Below are 19595 nucleotides of genomic sequence, written 5' to 3'. Positions count from 1 at the left end.
CCCCACCCAGCCAGCCATTCATTATATATGAAGCAAAGTAAGAGATGGGTACTATGAAAACATCATCTTTCCTCATCCAACCCCGGCTCTCTGGTCTCTACTCACTCAGTGCCTGGCTGTGATCAGCATGACTGCAGGTGCCTGGCTGTGTTCAACCCTAACCTAAGCCAGATTCTAGCAAAACTGAGGGAGTAAGAACAATGACATCATGTGTGAGACAACAAACTCCCTGTAGGCAGAGTTTACCCTCCCTGGAATGGAATGTCCTGGAGGAGGAAATTCACCTACCGCAGTCTTATGTTGAAGCACTTGCTTAAACAGAACTGCATGAAGCAGAGTGCATGGCATTCCATCTAGGCACTAATGGTGTTAGCAGATGGAGAGCATCCCACCCCTTCACTCTGTCCAACAGAGAAGCCAAGGAAGCTTCCTGGGGGATAAAATTCTGCAGCCTAAATTTGCAGGCTACTGCACGGAAGGGAGGTTCAGACTTGGAGCATTTGGGAGTTTATTTACAAGGCTGACTTATGAGCCAACCATGCTGACCTTTCAGCACCAGACAGCTTTTTATTTACCCAGGCAATACAGCACAGAATTAAGTGATTGATTAGATTTTCTGCACCCCACTGATTTTTGTCCATGATGTTCTGTTTATTTTATATTGATGTGTTTATTTCCTTATACAGTGACCTGTGTTTAACTAAAGGGTAGTCTAAATATCTTTTAAGCAACATAGCATCCTCCATCTCCTTGAGCATCTTCTCAATGAAATAGCTGCTGTATATTCCACAGGAGGAGAAAGCCTCTATCCTCAAGAATGGAGCCACACCAGCACAAGGTTACTCACAAGACTAGTTTAATTAGACACCCATAAGAGCTGGGCTCCTTTATTACCAAAAAATAAGAGGGTATCAAAGGGAGAGAACAAGCCACAGCTAAAACATTATCCATCTTTCACTACTACTTTACCTGCCAAGAGATACCAGCTGGGACAAGGGATTAATTTTAACATGCAGACAAAATTAAAAATGGGAGGAACGCACACTAAGAAAAACAAATATCTTAAAAACAGCATGAATGGGCATATAAAAGAATGTTCATGTATTTAGCTTCCTTGCCTCTCCTCCAGAAGTTTTTCCTCCAACAAAATGTAATTTGAAATGCCAGAAATTCCGAGCGTGCCTTAATTCCTTCCCCCCCTTTTGTGCTTCCCTGTGTGGAGGCAGATCAAAGGGTAGTGCTGACACAAGGATGAACTAGAGCAATACAACAGGTGAAGTCCCAAAATGTTGCTGGCTGGCTGGCTGGCAGGCAGTGGAAATCCATCAGCAAGAGGTCTTGTGTACTGGCACCAGCAGTGGGGCCCTCTTAGCACCAGCTAAGCCATGGGACTTTTGCCCTGAGGGCTCTCTCAGGGCTCTGGGAAGCACAGGAAGTCTGCTGAGGTCAGGCACGCACGCTCCACTATGCACAGCCCAGTAGCAGAAGCTCTTCCATCCCTGCCACCGGAATGGGGTGTGTTGGTGTGTTCCAGACTGTCAGTCACCTCATTCTCCATCAGGTGAAATTAAACGTGAAGTTTCAGGGAAGTGAAGGAGGTCAAGAAGTAGAACCAAGGTCAATGTAGAGAGGCAAAGCCCCCTTTATCGGGTTTGTTCAACTGAAAGAGACAAAAAGTGTTAGGCAGAGCTGGCAGCGATGCTCCAGTCCAGATTTGATATTTCTAAACATCCTTAACCAGCACCATTCAGACTTCTGTCACTACGTTCTCTATTAGAAATTAATCCTCGCCTACCCAATTCATGGCAAATAACTCCCACAGGGCCAGCAAGCACTCTGCTTTCCCTGATCTCTTATACTACTTAGGCAAATTAATTACCACTTTGCCAAGAGGGCACAAAGCCAACTTAGTGCAAAATAAAATGTTAAAACAAACACTTTTAATCAGCATTTTTCTTCACTGAACTTTCCCCCACCTCAAACTGCAAAATCTAGGTTTTTCTCAGACTTGGCTAATAAATAATTTTAATGTAAGTTTCTTAACCCTAAGGCGGATCTCTTAACTTAATCACTACCATCTACCAGATACACAAATATCACATTTATACCATACCTGACAGACATAAACGTGTTCTTTTCACATCGTGAAAATAGAATGCTCCATTCTGCTCAATAACTATCGACCGTACTCCCACCCAACGGCTGCAGCCATTTTATTTTTGTCTGCCGATACGCCTTTTTTGCAAGGGAGGGACTGGACTAAGGCAGAAAGGAGCAACACCAGGAAGAAGAGAAGGCAAAATCCCAGTGCACAACTTTCTGTATTTCATACAGTTTCACAAGTTATCATGACTGCTATTCTTAACACAAGCCTTGGATGGAAATGTTTTAAAGATTCTCTCTACAAGTAGAAACAGGGAAATGTGCAAATGTGACCAAAGTGCATGGCTGAATTTTAAGAATGACACCACAGTGTAATCTATACACTTAGATTTGCACCTTTGTTTAGGAAGCATAGATAGTAATAAGAGGAAACCAGGTTTAAATCAGGTTCTTTCTTGCAGAGTTAAGTCAAGATTTCATCTTTTTTGATTTCCATCAATCCCCCCATCTTATGCCTCCTTCAGGTCCCAAGTCCTTGCTTGGCTTCCTAATCCAGCCAAGCACTTCCAATGGACACCAACTTTTCCCACTCCTTTTCTCCTTTCAGCTTTTCCCTGAAAGTGGCTTTCAGCTGTACTCACTGTAGGAAGAGATGTCAATCTCATCAGGAAGCTCACTGATGTTCACCTCGAAACGGTCCTGCACGTCATTCAGGATCTTAGCGTCATTTTCATCTGACACAAAGGTGATGGCTAGACCCTTTGTGCCAAAGCGTCCAGCACGAGCCACCTGCAGAGTTGACAAAGAAGATGAGACCCGGTGCCTATACTGTAGTTCCAACTAGAAGCCTCAGCACATGAAAAGGAGCCTTGCCACCTTCTAACATTTACAGGATGAGCAAAAGCAACAGGTACTGGCACATAATAACCAATCCCACCTGGGCCAAAGATGCTGCTCAGGGCTTGAAGAGACATCAGAACAGGTCAGAGACTCTAGTCTGAGCAAACTCATCAGTGCAACTCTACTCTGGCCTTTGACCCATCCCAGCATGGATCTCAAAGCCCCTTCTGGCTGGCCTCGCTCACCCGGTGCAAATAGGTGTCGGAATCCTCTGGCATGTCATAGTTAAAAGCTATGTTGACCCGTTCGATGTCCATGCCCCGGCCAAAGAGATTGGTGGCCACCAGGATGCGCCGCTGGAAGTCTTTGAATTGCTGGTACCGTGACAACCTGGGAGACGCAAAAATGTATGCTAACACCCATTGTGTCTGAAAAACCCTCCCTATTCAGTGAACACCCAGAGCCCCTGCTTCCACTCATTCCCTCTTCTAACTCAACAAGTATCACTGCCCTTACCATGTTCATATCCACCCATCGTTAAGCAGTTTGTCTGCAACCCACCCCCAAAACCAATGAAGATTTTGCCTCAGAATCCCCCCAGCCTGATACTGACGAAATGTTAATGACTATATGCAAACTAGAGGAAACTCTTGCTAAATCTAGGAGCCAAGATCTCCTACATCATATTCTCCAGCACAAAAATGCTTCTTGCTAGGTCTCAGACTCCATGACCATACCCAAGAGGAGAGCTGCATCACTTGTGCAGAGAGGACTCATATGAATGCTATTCTATTGCATGTGGGCCTTTTCTCAAACACTTTCTCCTACCAACAAACCACACTTGGTAAAAGGAATAACTCCTATTTATGTCTTGACAACAGAGTTTCTGTATGGGCCTTTGCTCAGGGCTACCAGAAGCATCACTGAAGGGGTCAGAGACTCTAGTCTGAGCAAATTCATCACAGCAAACAGGCCCCTCAGACAGCCGCCTGGACCCAGAGCCCACCTCTGCTCAGCCTCGGATGCTCCTCACCTCTCCTCCTGGGGCATGCCCCTGTGGATGGCGATTGCGGGGAAATTCTGCTCCACCAGTAGCTGGGCCAGTGCTATGCAGCGCTGCACGGACTTCACGAAGATGACCACCTGGATGGGGAAGGGCAGGGTCAACCACACCTGTTCACTGCTAGGGCTCTTCTTTCACTGCTACCAGCAATGGAGGCTCATAATCTGAGATGGGCATTAGTGTTGTGCTTTCTTTTTCATGGGGAAAAAATCCACTTCACGAATGGTTGCCAACTGCAGAGACAGCATTATGCAAGTCTGCGTATTTTGATATATTAACTAGTATTTTTTAGGTAATTCAGGATTTCAGTAAAAATATTCTACCTAGCAAAACGCATGAAGTGTATTTCCCTCTCAATTATTACAGGTTGTACACTGACACCCTCCACAGAATACTTAGTTTTGTTTGTTAAATACAAGTTGAACAAACAGGCTAAGCTGCTCTACGATGGGGTGAGCATCTTGTGCCCCTGCAGACATACTGGCCTATAACTCCAATCACCCTCAGCACGGGCTACGCCCTCCTGTCCAACCCATTTTCAAAGCTGCCCAAAGCAAGCACTGAGCCTTTACTGGCAGGAAGTAATACAGGTAGAATGGAACTCTTCCCCTCCTGGCCTAGCTACAGCACCAGCTATTCTGTGCTGTAATTAAGATGATTCTTTAAGCTTCATGTTCAGTCTTTGGCACTTGGATTGATAAAACCAGTGGCAGTAAAATATGGAGCACAGGCTTCAAAGTCAACCCTATCTTTAGCGGTGGCATGGACTAGGCAAGGCTGGACCCCTCCTTCGGGCACTCCCCATCCCTGAGGCAGGATCGGCTTCCAGAAGGCACCTGATTGAACTCCAGCACATCAAGCAGGTCAAAGAGCTTGCGGTTCTTCTCGTTGTCTTTCAGTTTGACATAGTACTGCTGCAGACCATGCAACGTCAGCTTGGTCTCGTCATCCACGAAGATCTCCATGGGCTGAGGAGCAAACCCAGGGCCGGTTAGACCAGGGCAAGGCTGACCTGGGCTTGGAGGAAGGGTTGGGGGCAAGAAGCACAAGAGTGCAGAGTAGCAGCTTTCCCTGTCACAAACACAAACCCCTGGTCCTACAGCCCCTTAAAAAAGCGCAGAACTGCAACAAGGTAATGGCTTGCTCCCACCCCACACCTGATTCCGGAGACCAAAAGCATCTTGGGGAACAACCTTCTCCCTACTCAGTCAAGAACGACCCCTGCAAATCCATCTGTGAAAACACTCTGCTCCATCTAAACTAAGAAAGTGCCCTCCTTTGCAAAGCACAACTATAATAAACCATGTGACAGCTTCATTGAGACATTTTTGGTGGGCACAGACTTAAGAGTCTCAAGTCTTCTTCCAAGGTTAGATTGCTACCCAATATTGTTTTTGCTCAACCTGGAGCAAAAAGAAGCCTCAAATGCACCTGGAAGCAAAGCAAAAGCAAACCTCCCACTGAACGACACAGCCTGGGCTTGTGGACATTCCCGGCAGCTTTCTTCCTACGCTTGGGGGCAGGAGAGCTTGCCCAAGGCCATGGATCACTTCCCTACAATACCCAACATGCAACCTACAGTGACCCCCTGCAGCAAAGCACCTGGGCAACAGCAGAAAATGGGCTGATGCTCCTGAGCTCTCTACAAGTTTAGAAAAAGCTACTGATGAACCCACCCCTTTCCAGGAAGCCATCTTTCCCCTTGACCCAAAAGTTGCACTGTTTGGCTCACAGGAAGCACTGACTTACTCCAATTAATTCCAGGATTTAGTATTCCCAAAGTCTCTGTCTAGAGCAGGGATAGATAACCCAGTTCTTCCTACAATCCCAATGTTGCAGACTACAAATCCCATTGGTCCCAATCAGCAAGTCTGGGATTCTGTGAATTGTAGTGCAAAACAGCAGGAAGGAACCTATCCTTGATCTAGCAGCAACTGACTTCCATGCCCTTTCCTGCCACCTGATTTGGTGCTCCTCCCAGGAAAAGGCAAGTCTGCTTCCCCCTGACAGTGAGGACCCTCAAATCCATCCCTTTTCCACGGAACACAAGGGGAGAGAAAAAGGGTAATCAAAAATAAAATGATGCGCTTTTGCCAGTTCAGAACAAAAAAGGATAAAACTTCTCCTCCAGGTCATCAGGCGTCTGCTCCACTGGCTGCTGCCGATCTCCTGGATCCCTCGGGGAGTCCTTCGCCGCAGGTCTCCTTAGTGCCAGCCAGAGTGAGTGGGCGGGGAGGGGCAGGGCAAGGAGGGCAGGAACGTGGACGTGCGTGCAGCAGTTGTGTGCGTGTGGGTACTCCTGAGCAAAGCATGGTGGTGAGAGAAAGAGCTACACTTGCCTGGGTGTGTGTGGGCCAAGATCTTCTGCACATGGGTGTGTGTGGGCCAGGATCTTCCGAACACGGTGCGGACAGGCAGGTGGATCCCACGCTGAGGGAGTGCAGGGAAACAGGAGAGCAGGGGGGCACGCTAGGAACTGTGCGCCACCCGCCAGATGTGACGGCAAAGAGGATCCTTCTGGGATGGATCCCCCTGGACCAAACTGTGGACGATCTCTAAGCCAAGTGTGCCAGTCGGGTGCGAATGCTCTCTAGCCCTATTGGGAGAGGCCTGTCGTTCGTGTGTGCAAATATGCTGGCTAGCGTGACCCGAATGATCTTCCGGAAGTTATGTGCCCTACAGCTGCCTTACGGGGGCTGGGGTAGGCGATGGGCAGCAGCGGTGCGGCCCAGTGTGCTGTAGACAGTGGCGGTATTCTAAGCTCCGGCCCCCTGCTCCTTCCCTGGGTGGGGAGGGAGGGAGGCTGACCGGCTGGCCAGGTGGATAAAGAAGGTAGAAGGGATGTAATTACGTCTTGCATGAATTTGCGGCACACAGGGCGGATTTCCTTGCTGAGAGTGGCACTGAACATCATGACCTGCTTTTCATGTGGGGTCATGCGGAAGATCTCCTGGACATCCCGGCGCATATCTGAAAGGAAGAAAGGACCACGTGGTTAGAGGGGGTGATCTGTCCCAGCCTGAGAATTCAACAGGTCCTTTCGCCTCCTCCACCTGACCACATCCTCATGCAAGTTTTTCCAATTTCACAAATAGTAAGTCCTGTGCTGGGCTCTTGGAGGAGCAAGATTCAAGGAGGGGACCAAAATATGGACTACTTCTTAAAGAGGAGCCACTGTTTGGGGTGTATTTGTCTTTATAATACTGTTATTTCTGTTTTTAAGATTTTTATTTGACTGTAAACTGCCCCAAGAGGTAAGGGATGGAGTATTTTTTTTTCCAACCCAACAAACTGTCATGGAGATATTACTTCCAGAGAGAGCCTGCTCCATGCCTTCCCAAGCATGTGTACCCAAATAGAAAACTTTACCTTTCCCTCAACTCCCCCTCCCCTAACTATCCTCCCACAAGTCATCCTAGTTACAATGGTTGCACTGCAGTTATTCGGCGAAAGTCACCCAACCTGGCATGATACAAATCCACAAAGCCTCCTGAGAATGCCATCTTTAACAGCGATCTCTATATTTTCTGCCAGTCAAGAGGCCACTATCTGTATTCTGCTCCTTGTTTGAAGCAGAGCAGAAATTACTCCCAAGGAGAAATTAAGCGGTTTCTTTCTTCAGCCCACAAGCAATCCAGAAGACTGCCTCTCCCAAAGGCTAGAAGCAGAAAAGTTCCAAAGGAGGGGCAGGTGGCCTGGCATGCAAGGAAGAGAAGAACCCCAGAATGCTTGCATGTTCTTTGTATTCAGCGGCTACGCTATTCTTTCCGTTCAAGAATCACAGCCTCCAGTAAGACTTTTGGCTTTCCAGACTATTTAGCTCGCTCCCAAGGAACTGACTGTCCGCCCCACTATACTCTCACCCCACCTGAAGCACATGCCACCTCTGCTCACCAAGCTGCTCAAGCATCTTGTCACACTCGTCCAGGATGAAGTGCTTGATGTGTTTCAGGTTGAGGCTCTTGCTGCGGGCCAAAGCCAGGATACGGCCCGGGGTTCCCACCACAATGTGCGGGCAGTTCTTCTTCAGCACCTCCTCGTCCTTCTTGATGGACAGGCCCCCAAAGAACACAGCCACCTATGGGGGGAGGGAGAAAGCAGACTCTCACACAAAGCCCAGCAACCAGGACACAAAAACACCGTGACGGTATGGAAACAGGTAAGCAAAACCCCAGCAGGGCAGAGACTGGATGCAAATTCTGCAGAACCCGTAATTACAACACAGGTTGCTAGTGCTGTCTTTCTAACTAGCTTCAGCCTCAATCCAAGACATCATCCAACCACTTTCCAGACTTCCCTAGCTCTATTTTCTACTTTTTACTCCCATGCTGGTAAGAGGGTTGTGTACATATTTGAAGAGGGAAAACAGGGACAGCCCCCTCAGCTCTCACCTTGACGCTCGGCATGTATTTGGAAAACCGCTCATACTCCTTGCTGATCTGGAAGGCCAGCTCACGGGTGTGACACATCACCAGCACGGACACCTGCCATGGGAGGGAGAAATCATTTTTTATATTCTTCATTGCCTGGAGAAAAGATCCATTTCATTGGATCCAAGTTCATGCAAGAAGCAGGGCTTCATGCTTCCTCTGCAACCAGCCACCAACCAGCCCCTTTGAGGGAAAATGGCCTTTGTGTCACACACGTACCTGTCCTGTGACTGGCTCCAACTGCTGAAGTGTTGCAAGAACAAAAACGGCAGTCTTGCCCATGCCAGATTTAGCCTGGCACAGGACATCCATGCCCAAGATTGCCTGTGGGATACATTCGTGTTGCACTGCGTGGAAAATGAAATTACAATTAACATTTCTCATTGCAGCAAAGAACCTAGAATCCCTGACTTTCAGCGTTTCTTCGCCAATTTCCCAAACTCTCCCCCAGGAAAGTCCCTGAGCTCACCTTCTGAGGGATGCTCAAAGCCACAATCGACAATAGCACGCAGCAGTTCTGGTTTTAACAGGAAATCACGGAAGCCAGAACTGTGGATGGACACATAGGATCCTTTGACATCTTTCTTAGAAGGGACATCCACTCCTTCTCCAGCTGCTTGGTTTTCCACCTCATCGTCCTCATAATCCAGCAGTTCATTGTCAACATCATTCTCAGTCATGGCGGTGCCTCTCTCTAAAATCTGAGAAGACGACTCAAGTGAAACAAGAAGCCAAGCATTCTGGACAAGGAAAACTCTGGTCACAGGAGCAGATAAACTAAGTTGGTGCAAATTTCAAACCGATTACTCTCTAGGCAGAGAGACTTCCGGAGTGGTACTGTGTGACCCAGCTGCAGCAAAACCAAGATGAACCTTCTGACACCTCAAAGACTAATATATGCATATGCATTATCATTAATAATGATTATGGCATAAGCTCTCATGGACTCAAGTCCACTATTTTATCTGCAGTTGGCAAGTAAACAGACTAGCTCAGGTATGGAAAAACAGGAATAATTCCATATACAACTTGCCTTTATATATAATAAGCACAATAAACATTCAGAACAGCAGTTCAAAGGTGGTAACACAACCATCCCAGCTTAGCTAATTAAGTGCACAAACCCCTAAGCTGGAGGTGTATGGGCACCTAACACAGAATGGGAGGAGCAATGGTAGCAGTCTTCATCACCCTACACTTTCTGCTAGATGGGCTTATTTCATTCACCAAGATGGAGGACTTTAGAGGGGGAGGCTACAGCAGCTGCAGGACACCTTATACCCTGCCTCTTTGGTCTTCTCTCCCTGCATAACACCCTATTTTCCCCCCTTCTCTGGGGTCAATGTTTCAGCCTCAGAGATGAACTGGGGCAGTTCTTTCCATGCTGGCTGCGGTGGGGATGGAGCTCCCATTCTGAGTTCCTACTAACCTGTGGGCCCTGAGACACAATCTGGGGACCACAGGACTATTCCATAACCCTTGTACTGGAATAGGAAGCCATCATCAATGTTCAGGCCTAAATGCATAACCAGACTGCTTGGCAGAACCAGTAAGTTCTCCTGAAGTTGGCCTTTCAAGTTATTTTGGTAAAGAACGGCCCTTTTCAGTTAGAGGCAGTGTCCTGGAAAGCTGTCCTCCCACTGCTATGTAGATCCTTCTGCTGTAGTCATAGGAAAAACTCATCAGTCTTTACACAAAGACAATGTAACATTAAAAATAGCATTATTGTTACACTGCATTTATATCTCACTTTTTTCCTCTTGCAAGGAACCCAAGGAGGATTGCATACTTCTCTTCCACTCCATTTTTATCCTTATAGCAACAACCCTGTGAGGTAGGTTAGGCAAAGAGGCAGTGCGTGACTCAAAGTCACCAGTGAACTTCATGATGAGAGGGGACTAGAACCTGGGTCTCCCAAGTCCCAGTCCAGCATTCCAACTACTACACTACACTGGCCTCTGCACATTAAAGCTACACTTGAATACTTGTAATTGTCCTTGTTAGAGCATTCCGGCTGTATTTTGTTGCTTTAGTATGATTTTATTTATTTTTTATTATTTGCTCACCACCCAGAGAACTTTGGTCCCTGGGCAGCCTAAATGCATAATAAATACAAATTATAGGATATAAAGAAAACATTTCCTTTTTAATTATTCTTGCTGTTCAGGAAAAATAAGAGAGTGAGTGAGTGAGTGAGTGAGTGAGTGTGTGTGTGTGTGTGTGTGTGTTTAAATGGCACTGTTCTGAACCCAGCAGAGGAACATTTCAGAGAGCAATCCTATGGTTCCTCAACACCATCATCAAGACAGTGCTTCAACCTTGGAGCTGAGTATCCACACTCTGACCCCCATCCTCTTGCAGCTGGTGCATAAAGAACCATGCCAGGAGAGGGAAGATGAGGAGAGGCCACATACTCAAGGCGTCCCACTCTCCCCACACACAAAGTACCTCATAAAATGGTTGTCTCAGTAAAATGCAGAATCAGAAGAGCGGGGAGATGGAGCTTTCCTTCGCTGTTGCTTCTGCTCTATCCTGGATGCTCATAAGCTTCAAGTTCAGGGACTTATGAGCTTCAAAGCAACTTAAGACAGTAAGAAAGCGTCAGATCCGATGAAGCAGGCTTGTCTCTTATGTTACAATAGATGTCTTAGTTTTTCAGATGCCACAAGACCCTTTGTGATCTAAACTGTCATGTGGAATATCAGAGCAGGACCATGCAAAAATGCTTCTCCCCGTTACACCTAGGATATACTGCCTTCTAAAGAAGTCAAACTCAGTGTTGAACACAGACACGCACATAATCTCTCGACACAGTCCTCCTTACCAGGAACATACTGCCTATTAGGAATGCAAGAGAATAAGTGCGGCTTCACTAGGTTCCCGTGAGGGTTAAGTGTGCAGAGCCTGGATGGGACTGTCCCACAGTGAGCTGACATTGTTAGAAGTTACTAACAAAACTTTCACAGCATAAACGTTCATAGACTGAACTGCATTATGCCAAAATCATGTGTTTAGTTTCTAAGAGCACAGTACTATGTATGCTTAGATAGAAAATATTCCTACAGTTCTCAGCATCCCTCCAGCCAGCAACTTTCCCTCATATAACAGGGCCCCAGCAATAATGTGGACTGGCATGCTGGAGAGGTTTGGGTGTTTTACTTAGACCAAGGAAACTCAGGTTCAAGTCCCTTTAGTCATAAAATGAATATAACACATTCTCAACTGTTTTCCAATACCAGTAACAGTGTTTCTTACAAGATGTACAGTTCTAGATCTGCATCTGAAAGCCACCTACACAAAGCAGCTCATTAATGAGAGAATGGGCCTGGGGAAGCAGAGATGACCCAATATTTATCAATTTTCCAAATCAATGTAGGAGTAAGACTGCTTTTCAAGCCACTGAGATACTGACATGTACATATCACCATGCCAGCAATAAGGAAAGGAATAAATTAACAGCATTATAAAATTCAATTTCACACTCATTATGATGAGCTTCTCATTCTCCTTCCCTGCTTGTAGCATATTTGGACATTGCTGGGGAAGAGGAGAAATTAAGAAACTGTTGTTAGTTGCAAAGTCGTGTTAGACCCATCGCAACTCCATGGACAACATTTCATTGCAGCCAGGGCGGATCTGGATTTTATTTGTATTATGTTTTATTTTATTCTTCTTATTTATGTAAACCATCCCGAGGCTATGCGAAAGGACCGCATACAAATACTCTAAATAAATAAATAAAATTCCTCCAGGCCTTCCTCTCCTCCACCATCTCCCTGGAGTTCACTTAAGCTCAGGCCGACTGCTTCAGTGACTCCATCTAGCTACCTCATCTTCTGCCGTCCTTCTTTTGCCTTCAATTGTTCCCAGCATTAGGGTCTTCTCTAGTAAGTCCTTCCTTCTCACTAGGCGGCCAAAGTATTTGAGTTTCATCTTCAGTATCTGGCCTTCTAAAGTGCAGTCAGGGTTGAATTAAGAAATAGTGATCCCAATTTCCTCCCATAAAGACTTCATCAGAAGACTAAAATTCCTTCTTAACACTTCATGTTTCACCCATGTAGCCATTTCTTCCTTCTCAGCAAGCAAGTTTCAGTGTCCTGAACTTAGCAGCGGGTTGGATCCTATGGCCTTCTTCCCCCTTCCAACTCTACTATGATTCTGTGACTTGGTGACTGAACATGGACTTCCTTAGTTCCATCTTATAAATGAGCCTATTTCGATACCAGAAATTTCTTAAGCAACATTCCCCAGTATAGTCATTTACACTTGCACGTCCACCTAACACTGGAGAATGTATTCCCTGTAGACATCACTGATAAAGATGTTACACCCCCTGGTCCTGGTCCTTACCATAAGAAAAGCAATAAACAGATGGTAATGAATACTACAATAGATACAAGAAATTAATCCCAAAACACAGCGTCCAAGCTAAGCGCTAACCTTGTAACACTGAGTTTTTAAAAAAGCCAGATACGTTTCATATTTCAGCCAACCATTCATTGTCCCATCAACTCAATTACCAAGCTCTCCAAAGCACGTAAATCATATTCCAAATTATGCCAAGTTACAGTATGCATTCGCCCAGGTAGGACAGGCACTCCTCTAAGATCTAAATCGCAAATCCAAACGGGGCGTGGGGCGAACAGTTCGAACTAACCTCCAATGACAACGCACTAATTGGCATCATGCGAAGCTGCACTCCTAAACCGCGTCACAGGAGACCCATCCATCCCAACTCGCCAAATTATGTCGCCCGTAGCCTACATTTTTTTTTCTTACGATAGATCAGCTAAGGCGCTGTTGAAAAAGGGGGTGGATGGAGATAGCAGTAATAAAACTTCTCTGATTCCACTTTCTTCTCTCCTTTCTGCTTCAAGAAGAGCACAAACACCTGTTCCATCCAAATGTCCAGGCCCAGAAGGCCCGGTGAAAAGCACACAGCCGATGTTTCCCGATTACGAATTGCTCGAGAAGGGCTAAACGGCGCGCAAATGAGGGCGCCATCTTGAATTCTATGGCTTAATATTACAATGGCAGGACGGAGGCACCCCCCGCCCTCCCTTCCAGCTCAGTTTTCGGCATCTCGGTGGGAATCGATCCCCCCGCAAAACGAACCGTTGGAAAGAGAATCGTCCAGACAAACAATATTTACCTGGATACGGGGTGGATGACCAAAAGGAACACCGGCAGAGGTGCGATGGTCGGGACGCGCCTAGCCTCTGCCACAGGAGAGCAGATGTACGATTACGCTCGGCGACAACCACCGCAAAGAGGAAGCCGCTGCCAACAAACGAGGAGCGCAGCGGAAGTTGCGGAGGGGGCCTGCCCTGAGGACCCCGCGGGATCCTAGAGGTTCGTCTAATGCGATGCCTGACTGCCGGGATGGAGAGAGCGATGCGAGGCAGTACGACAGCAAAGCAGCCAGACGTCTTACGTTAAATACGTAAGAAAGACAGATTTCACCATGTGTTTAGGACTCAGCGACTGATGAGGGCAGAAGCTGAAAGGTTTCGTTCCGGCTGCATTATTAAATTCTTCTGTTGTTAGCTTTATCTTTCTGCACTGGAGAGATTTATCACGGAATTCAGTTCTTACGAAATTATGTGCGACCACAGCTCGTACTCGTGGCGTTCGCGCCAAATAATCAGCTGCTGCAGATTTCTGGTCAGGCCTTTGCAGCGGACACCCGTCGAGGTATTCTGCGCAGGCGCGCGATGGGGCGCGAAGAAGCGCCAGCGCCCCTAGCACTGCCCGCCAGGGGGAAAGGGGTTGGGTTCTTTTGAATTCTGGCTGAACGTGAGCGAATAGCGCAAGCTATACTGCCACTCGTTTGGTTTCACCGAAGGGCTGTTTATTTATTAGATTTATACCCCGCTTTTTCCTTGCAACAAGCTCAAAGCGGCTTACATCATTCTCCTCCTCCTGCTCTCAGTCTTATCCTCACAACAACAGCCTTGTGAGGTAGGTCTGTTACTGGCCCAAAGTCATCCAGTGGGGTCCATGACTGAACAGGGACTTGAACCCATACCCCCTGAGTCTCAGTCCTGTATTCTTAACTAATGCACTACACTCGCTCTCTATGTGAAAGGCATAGATTTTGCACACTTGCATGTGAGGAATTCAGCAGAAGCACAAAGTGTATATTATGTTGGAGGACTTTCACTGGTCAAATTAAGTTGTTAAAAAGCCCGAGAAATTTGCCAGAAAAAAAGTGTCATTTAAGATCTTTTCTTCCTAAGAATTTTCCGCATAAATTCTTTCTTGCTTGCCATCTGATCAGCCTTTTACCCAGTAATATGGTGGCTCAGATTGCGATGTCTTCATTTGCATTATATAATGCTTTTATATCTCTAGCAGTCACCTAAACCTTAAGCTTTTCCTTGCAATGAAATAAAGAGAAGACAGTCTTAAGCCACTAAATATCTACAATGGACTGATTCTGAATGCATAAAAACATGACCTCTCAAAAATAATTCTCACAATTACTTTCTTCTTTTCATTCACATAGTGACTGATTCACACAACACAGTAAGCCCAAGCAAAGTGGTTTGTACATGGTTAAAAAAACCATGCCACTAGGTTCAGATAGCACAATAAGCTACCTAAGTTTCTAAGTCACCATGGCTTATTCTTTCGTGAAAACCTTTCGTTTTTGCATGCAGTAAGTTTCAGTATAATGCAAGACATGTGCCCACACCACTGATCTCAGGGGATCCATCTCTATTATTTCAGTGACTTCTGATACCAGAATAATGATATATGTACAGGATTGTTCCCAGAGGGACCTATGTAGTGTATGAGCATTGAACTGCAGTACTTTGAATGTCTGCTATGTGATTGTTTCCACCAACATGTGCCTGCCTCTAATCAGTTTCTCTCAATGGCTGCTTTGGATTTCTAGCCAAAAATACCTCCACCCTTGTTAAACAAGGCAATGGTTGACCTAGTAAAGTTCTACGGATAGTAGGTGTTGTTCTAATAGAAGTACTAGTAGTGAAAAGCCAGGGAGGGGAGGGCATCTGCACCTTGAATCGTTTGCAGAGGGACTTTCAAGCAGGTTCTATGTCAAACATTTTTGTCATGTACAGTCATCTCTGACTTACAGTGGCCCTGTGAATGAATGCCTGTCACAATCTGTGTTTCTCCCTCCAAGTAAATGAGCCTCACCAGTGTTTCTTTCCTTAATGATCTTTATTGCTACACAAGAGTCTCTGAGCATATACAAAGTGGAGTGTTGAACCCTTTCTACCATTCATTTCCCGAAGCATTCTTTACAAGCCCTTCTGTGCCTCAATTCCCAGGAAGGTGTACTAGGAGAACAGGGACACGTTTGCTCCTCTGGCATGCCCCTAATAGGGCTTCCCTCTGGTGCTCATGATGGGTCACCAGATCTACCTCCCAAAGGGGCAGGAGTTCTCCATTAGAGAGACTTCCCATGTCCCGCCTCCTCCTTCAGGTTGTAGCTCCTCAACTTTCCCACAGCCAGGTTGACTAATCTCGCTGCCTGCGCTTGGACTGATCTCTCCTCCGTTGAGTCTCAGGACCCTGAACCGCAGCTGGAGCCTGAGCCGTTTCAAAAACAGGCTCCTCCTCAACATCACAGTCTGAATCATCAGCATAACCTGTGCTGGGAGTCTCCCGCGAGTGCACCTGGAGCGTGACAGGATGCGCATGCACAGAAATGCCCTTCAGAGAGTCCTGTCTTTGGCAGCTTTGCTTAGTTATACCTGGTGAAATTCTTTCTGACAAAGGCACAGGATCTGCTCTTCTTTATCACCTGTTTACCTCACTGAGAATATATCAGCAGCTGATATTGCATATGCCTGCAAAACTATTTCCCAGTTTGTTTTTACTCACCGAAGGGCAGAGTAAAACTCGCATGAACAAGCACCAAGAATAGTTCTATTCAGTATGAGTTCACCAGCAATGATACAAAAGAGCATAGGGAAGCCTTGCAAGAGCTATTCATGCTCTGATAATCTCCCATTTAGATTATTGCAAGCCAATATGAGAACATAAGAAAAGCCCTGCCGGGTCAGATCCAAGGTCCATCCAGTCCAGCACTCCGCACATCTGCCCACAGGATCCCTCAAGCAGGATTATGCAGTATGTGAGCCTGCCTTTGGAAACAGTACCAAAACTATAGTCCAAGAGAAAAGGCAGATAAATGGAAGTCCTTCTTCACACAGCATGTAATATGGCACTGACTATGGAATTAGCTACCAGGGCCGGTGACATATGCATGATCTTGCAAAGGGCTGGTACTCTGGCAGGGAACCACTGGCAAGACCGCCCCACCCCGTCGCTCCTCTTTTTCACCACTGCAACCTGCTTGTTCACTTAGCTCTTGCTTCACCCCAGACAACAGTGGTGGCGAGAAAGAGCAGAAACAGCTCTTAATGCTTTCTTACTCACTGGCGCTTTGGTGGCCACATAAGCGAGTGGCAGCAACATGGAGGAGGAGGAGGAGCTGGTAAACTAACTGAGGGACGGGGCCCATGGAGTGTACGTTGTTTACTAGCCCAAGATGTAGTGATGGCCAACAACTTGGGTTGTTCTAAAAGCAGTTTGACAGATTCCGCTGGAATACTAGTTATCAGCCCTGGCCAACTCCATCGTTGAAGGCAGTTAGGGGGCACAACCAGGGATATGCAGTTACACTCATGTCTTACTTGGGGGTTTCCCACAGGCAGCTGGATAGCCAGTGTGTGAACAAAATGCTGGATGAAATGGACCCTTGGTGGGGCTCTTCTTATGATCGAATAAAAAGACTTCTTTTTCAAAAAAATCAGCTCAATCATAGGCTGAATATAGTTGCATTCATTTAAAAGAAACACACAAAAGGGCTGTTCTTCTGGTTAAAGATAAACTAGAGCAAATGTAATTGGCCTATAAAATATCATTGAATGTAACGATCCAAAATGAACTGTGTGTACTTTACAATGGAGAACACATCTGCCAGCTTTAGGGCAGAGCCCTCTACTCAGGATCTGCTGGTTAAGGACTTTGGGAAGTGGTGGAAGCTCCATGATAGCAGCTGATTTTCAGACATGCCGACAGCAGGACCCCCATGCTGGTAGAACTCCCCCAGTACGCTGGCAGAAAAGTCTCTCTGTGGAGTGGGAGGGAGAGCCATGGCCCATGGGGGAAAGAAACACCGGTTTTGAGTTTAGCACACAAAGGGAGGACAGAGCATGTAGCAGAGAGAATGCCCAGTCCTCCTGGGCCAAGAGTTCAAGATCTGTGCAGAGGAGAAAAGGTTCTTTTGCTGAGCAGCCAGAAGAAGGGCCAGACTCATGGACAGCAGATGGCTTGCTACATCAGGCAGTGATACAGAATGCAGGTTGCTGCTGGGTGCTTTCTATCCTGTGTGTCCAGGCGAGGTTCCCATAAAGGTCTTACCAAATAAGTGTTAACTACATGCTTACATTCCCATGGGTGTTCTGTGTAAAATGCCCTTTCCACCCTGCTTCTCCTTATCAGAATTCTTCCTTCTTTGCTCTGAGTGCAGCTTGTGTTGTCCTAAGGTTTTTATAAATGATTCGGACAATGAGAGCTTAGAGGGGATGCCTCCTTGATTTACTGGTGACCCAAAGCTGGGAGGAATAGCTAACAGCCAAGAAGACAGGATTAAGATTTAAAATGATCTTGCTAAGTTAGAATGGTGGGCTAAAACCTAGATGAAATTCAATGGAGATCAAGGCAAAGTCCTAAATTTAGCTACGTACTCTGGTTTCCCCTCAGGTCATGTAAACCTTTCATTAATCACCATCATTATCATCACAAGCTCATTTGGCAACTCTCCATGTGAAAATCATTTCCAGGCACAATCCTGTGCATTTTAGACAAGACTATGCTACAACTCCCAACATCCTTCCAGGCAGCTGTGGGACATTTTTCTGTGTCTCAGTGTCTCGGCACGCAGTGTCTCAGCTGATCACAAGCAAACCGTGAGCCAGCCATTCAGTGGGGTTGCTGGAACGGCTGCAAAAAGCCTTGATGGGCAGCATTAGAAACCATCTGCCTGGCAACACCCGAAGATGGTTAAACAGACACCAGGTGCACTTTTCAAACTGCTGAACCTCACCCCTTTCAAGAGAAATCTGTATAGCTGAACAAGGACCAACTTTTTTCTGCACTGTAACCACACATCACATTTTATTAACCATATTCAAAATCAATTGTCGAAATATCAAGTTGTAAATAAATATATTTGGGGATGGGGAGGCAGGAAGGCTGAGGCAGAGTATTGGGGTACAATGGCAGTGCAGCAAAGAGAACAAGCCACCATTTCAGCAAACACAGACACACCAGCAGGAAGCCAGGGGGCTCTCTTGGAACTCCCGGTTTCCTAGACAGGCCCCTTCATGCCATGGGGCAGAGCAGCACAGACAGGCAAATCCAGAATTGTGATGGAACAGGCCCATTTTGGAGGGATCAGTTCTGGTGACCTGACTGTTCACTCCTTTAAAAATGGGGCAGCTAAGGTTAGGGAGCAGAGGAAAAAAAATTAGAAAGGGTCCAGAGGAGGGCAACAAAAATGATCCAGGGTTTGGAAACATTGTCCTGTGAGGAGAGACTGAGGGAACTGGGGATGTTCAGCCTTGAGAAGACTGAGGGGGGACATGATCCCTCTAGAACAGGGGTCTCAAACTCACAGCCCGCGGGCCAATTGCCGGGACAGGCACGGCACAGGGGAGGGGCCCTGCGGCCTTCAAAGCGCCGCTCAGGCCAGCCTCCGGGAGCGACGCGGGATGAGCGGCCCACCGCCAGCGCAGGGGTGGAATACTTGATGCGGCCCAGCCTCACCCAGACTCTACTTCCAGCTGACCCCAGGTAAGTTGAGTTTGAGACCCCTGCTCTAGAAGTACCTCAAAGCCTGTCAGAGAGGAAGGTCAAGATCTCTTCTCACTGATGCCAGAGTGTAGGACATGGAAGAATCAATTCAATCTGCGACAACCCAGATTCCGGCTAGATATCAGGAAAAGATTCCTGGCTGTCAGAGCAGTACAATAGTGGAATGAGTTGCCTAGAGAAGTGGTGGGCTCTCCCACACTAAGACATTCAAGAAGAAACTGGACAGCCATCTGAGTGGGAGGGTGTGAATTTGTGACCCGCAACAGCAGAGGGTTGGACCCATGGGTCTTCATGGCCCCTTC

At 46.7% G+C, this 19595-nt stretch overlaps 1 protein-coding gene and 1 non-coding gene across 3 annotated transcripts; both read right to left on the bottom strand.

Moving 5' to 3' along the window:
• Positions 1 to 839: 839 nt before the first annotated feature.
• On the bottom strand, positions 840 to 13725 carry DDX39B (DExD-box helicase 39B). Of its 2 annotated transcripts, XM_044419722.1 has the most exons (12): positions 13589 to 13710; positions 10885 to 11017; positions 8906 to 9137; positions 8656 to 8783; positions 8398 to 8490; positions 7901 to 8084; positions 6858 to 6976; positions 4843 to 4974; positions 3977 to 4086; positions 3189 to 3333; positions 2745 to 2892; positions 840 to 1660 (listed from the first exon to the last, which is right to left on the bottom strand). In XM_044419722.1, exons 3-12 carry the CDS (start codon positions 9114 to 9116, stop codon positions 1644 to 1646), a joined length of 1287 nt encoding a protein of 428 aa, XP_044275657.1. In that variant the 5' UTR covers positions 9117 to 9137; positions 10885 to 11017; positions 13589 to 13710; the 3' UTR covers positions 840 to 1643. The 2 variants fall into 2 exon arrangements, with proteins under 2 accessions (XP_044275657.1, XP_044275656.1); XM_044419721.1 differs by lacking the exon at positions 10885 to 11017 and having other exon boundaries at positions 13589 to 13725.
• LOC123018025 lies at positions 3056 to 3121 on the bottom strand. The gene has a single exon (XR_006413709.1). It is a non-coding gene; the product is annotated as a small nucleolar RNA SNORD52 (small nucleolar RNA).
• Positions 13726 to 19595: the final 5870 nt, after the last annotated feature.

Source organism: Varanus komodoensis, unplaced genomic scaffold (genome assembly GCF_004798865.1).
Source record: "Varanus komodoensis strain SLA01 unplaced genomic scaffold, ASM479886v1 scaffold107, whole genome shotgun sequence".
Lineage (NCBI taxonomy): Eukaryota > Metazoa > Chordata > Lepidosauria > Squamata > Varanidae > Varanus > Varanus komodoensis.
Note: the sequence above shows the minus strand (reverse complement) of the source record. Positions and strands in the feature narration are given on the sequence as shown.

Coding starts and splice junctions, on each gene's coding strand:
- DDX39B (XM_044419721.1), bottom strand. CDS start 9,116: ATGACTGAGAATGATGTTGACAATGAACTGCTGGATTATGAGGACGAT. Junction 4,975..6,857: donor GCCGCAAATTCATGCAAGAC/GTAATTACATCC, acceptor TTTGCTCCTCAG/CCCATGGAGATCTTCGTGGA. Junction 3,334..3,976: donor GGCATGCCCCAGGAGGAGAG/GTGAGGAGCATC, acceptor TGCGTCTCCCAG/GTTGTCACGGTACCAGCAAT.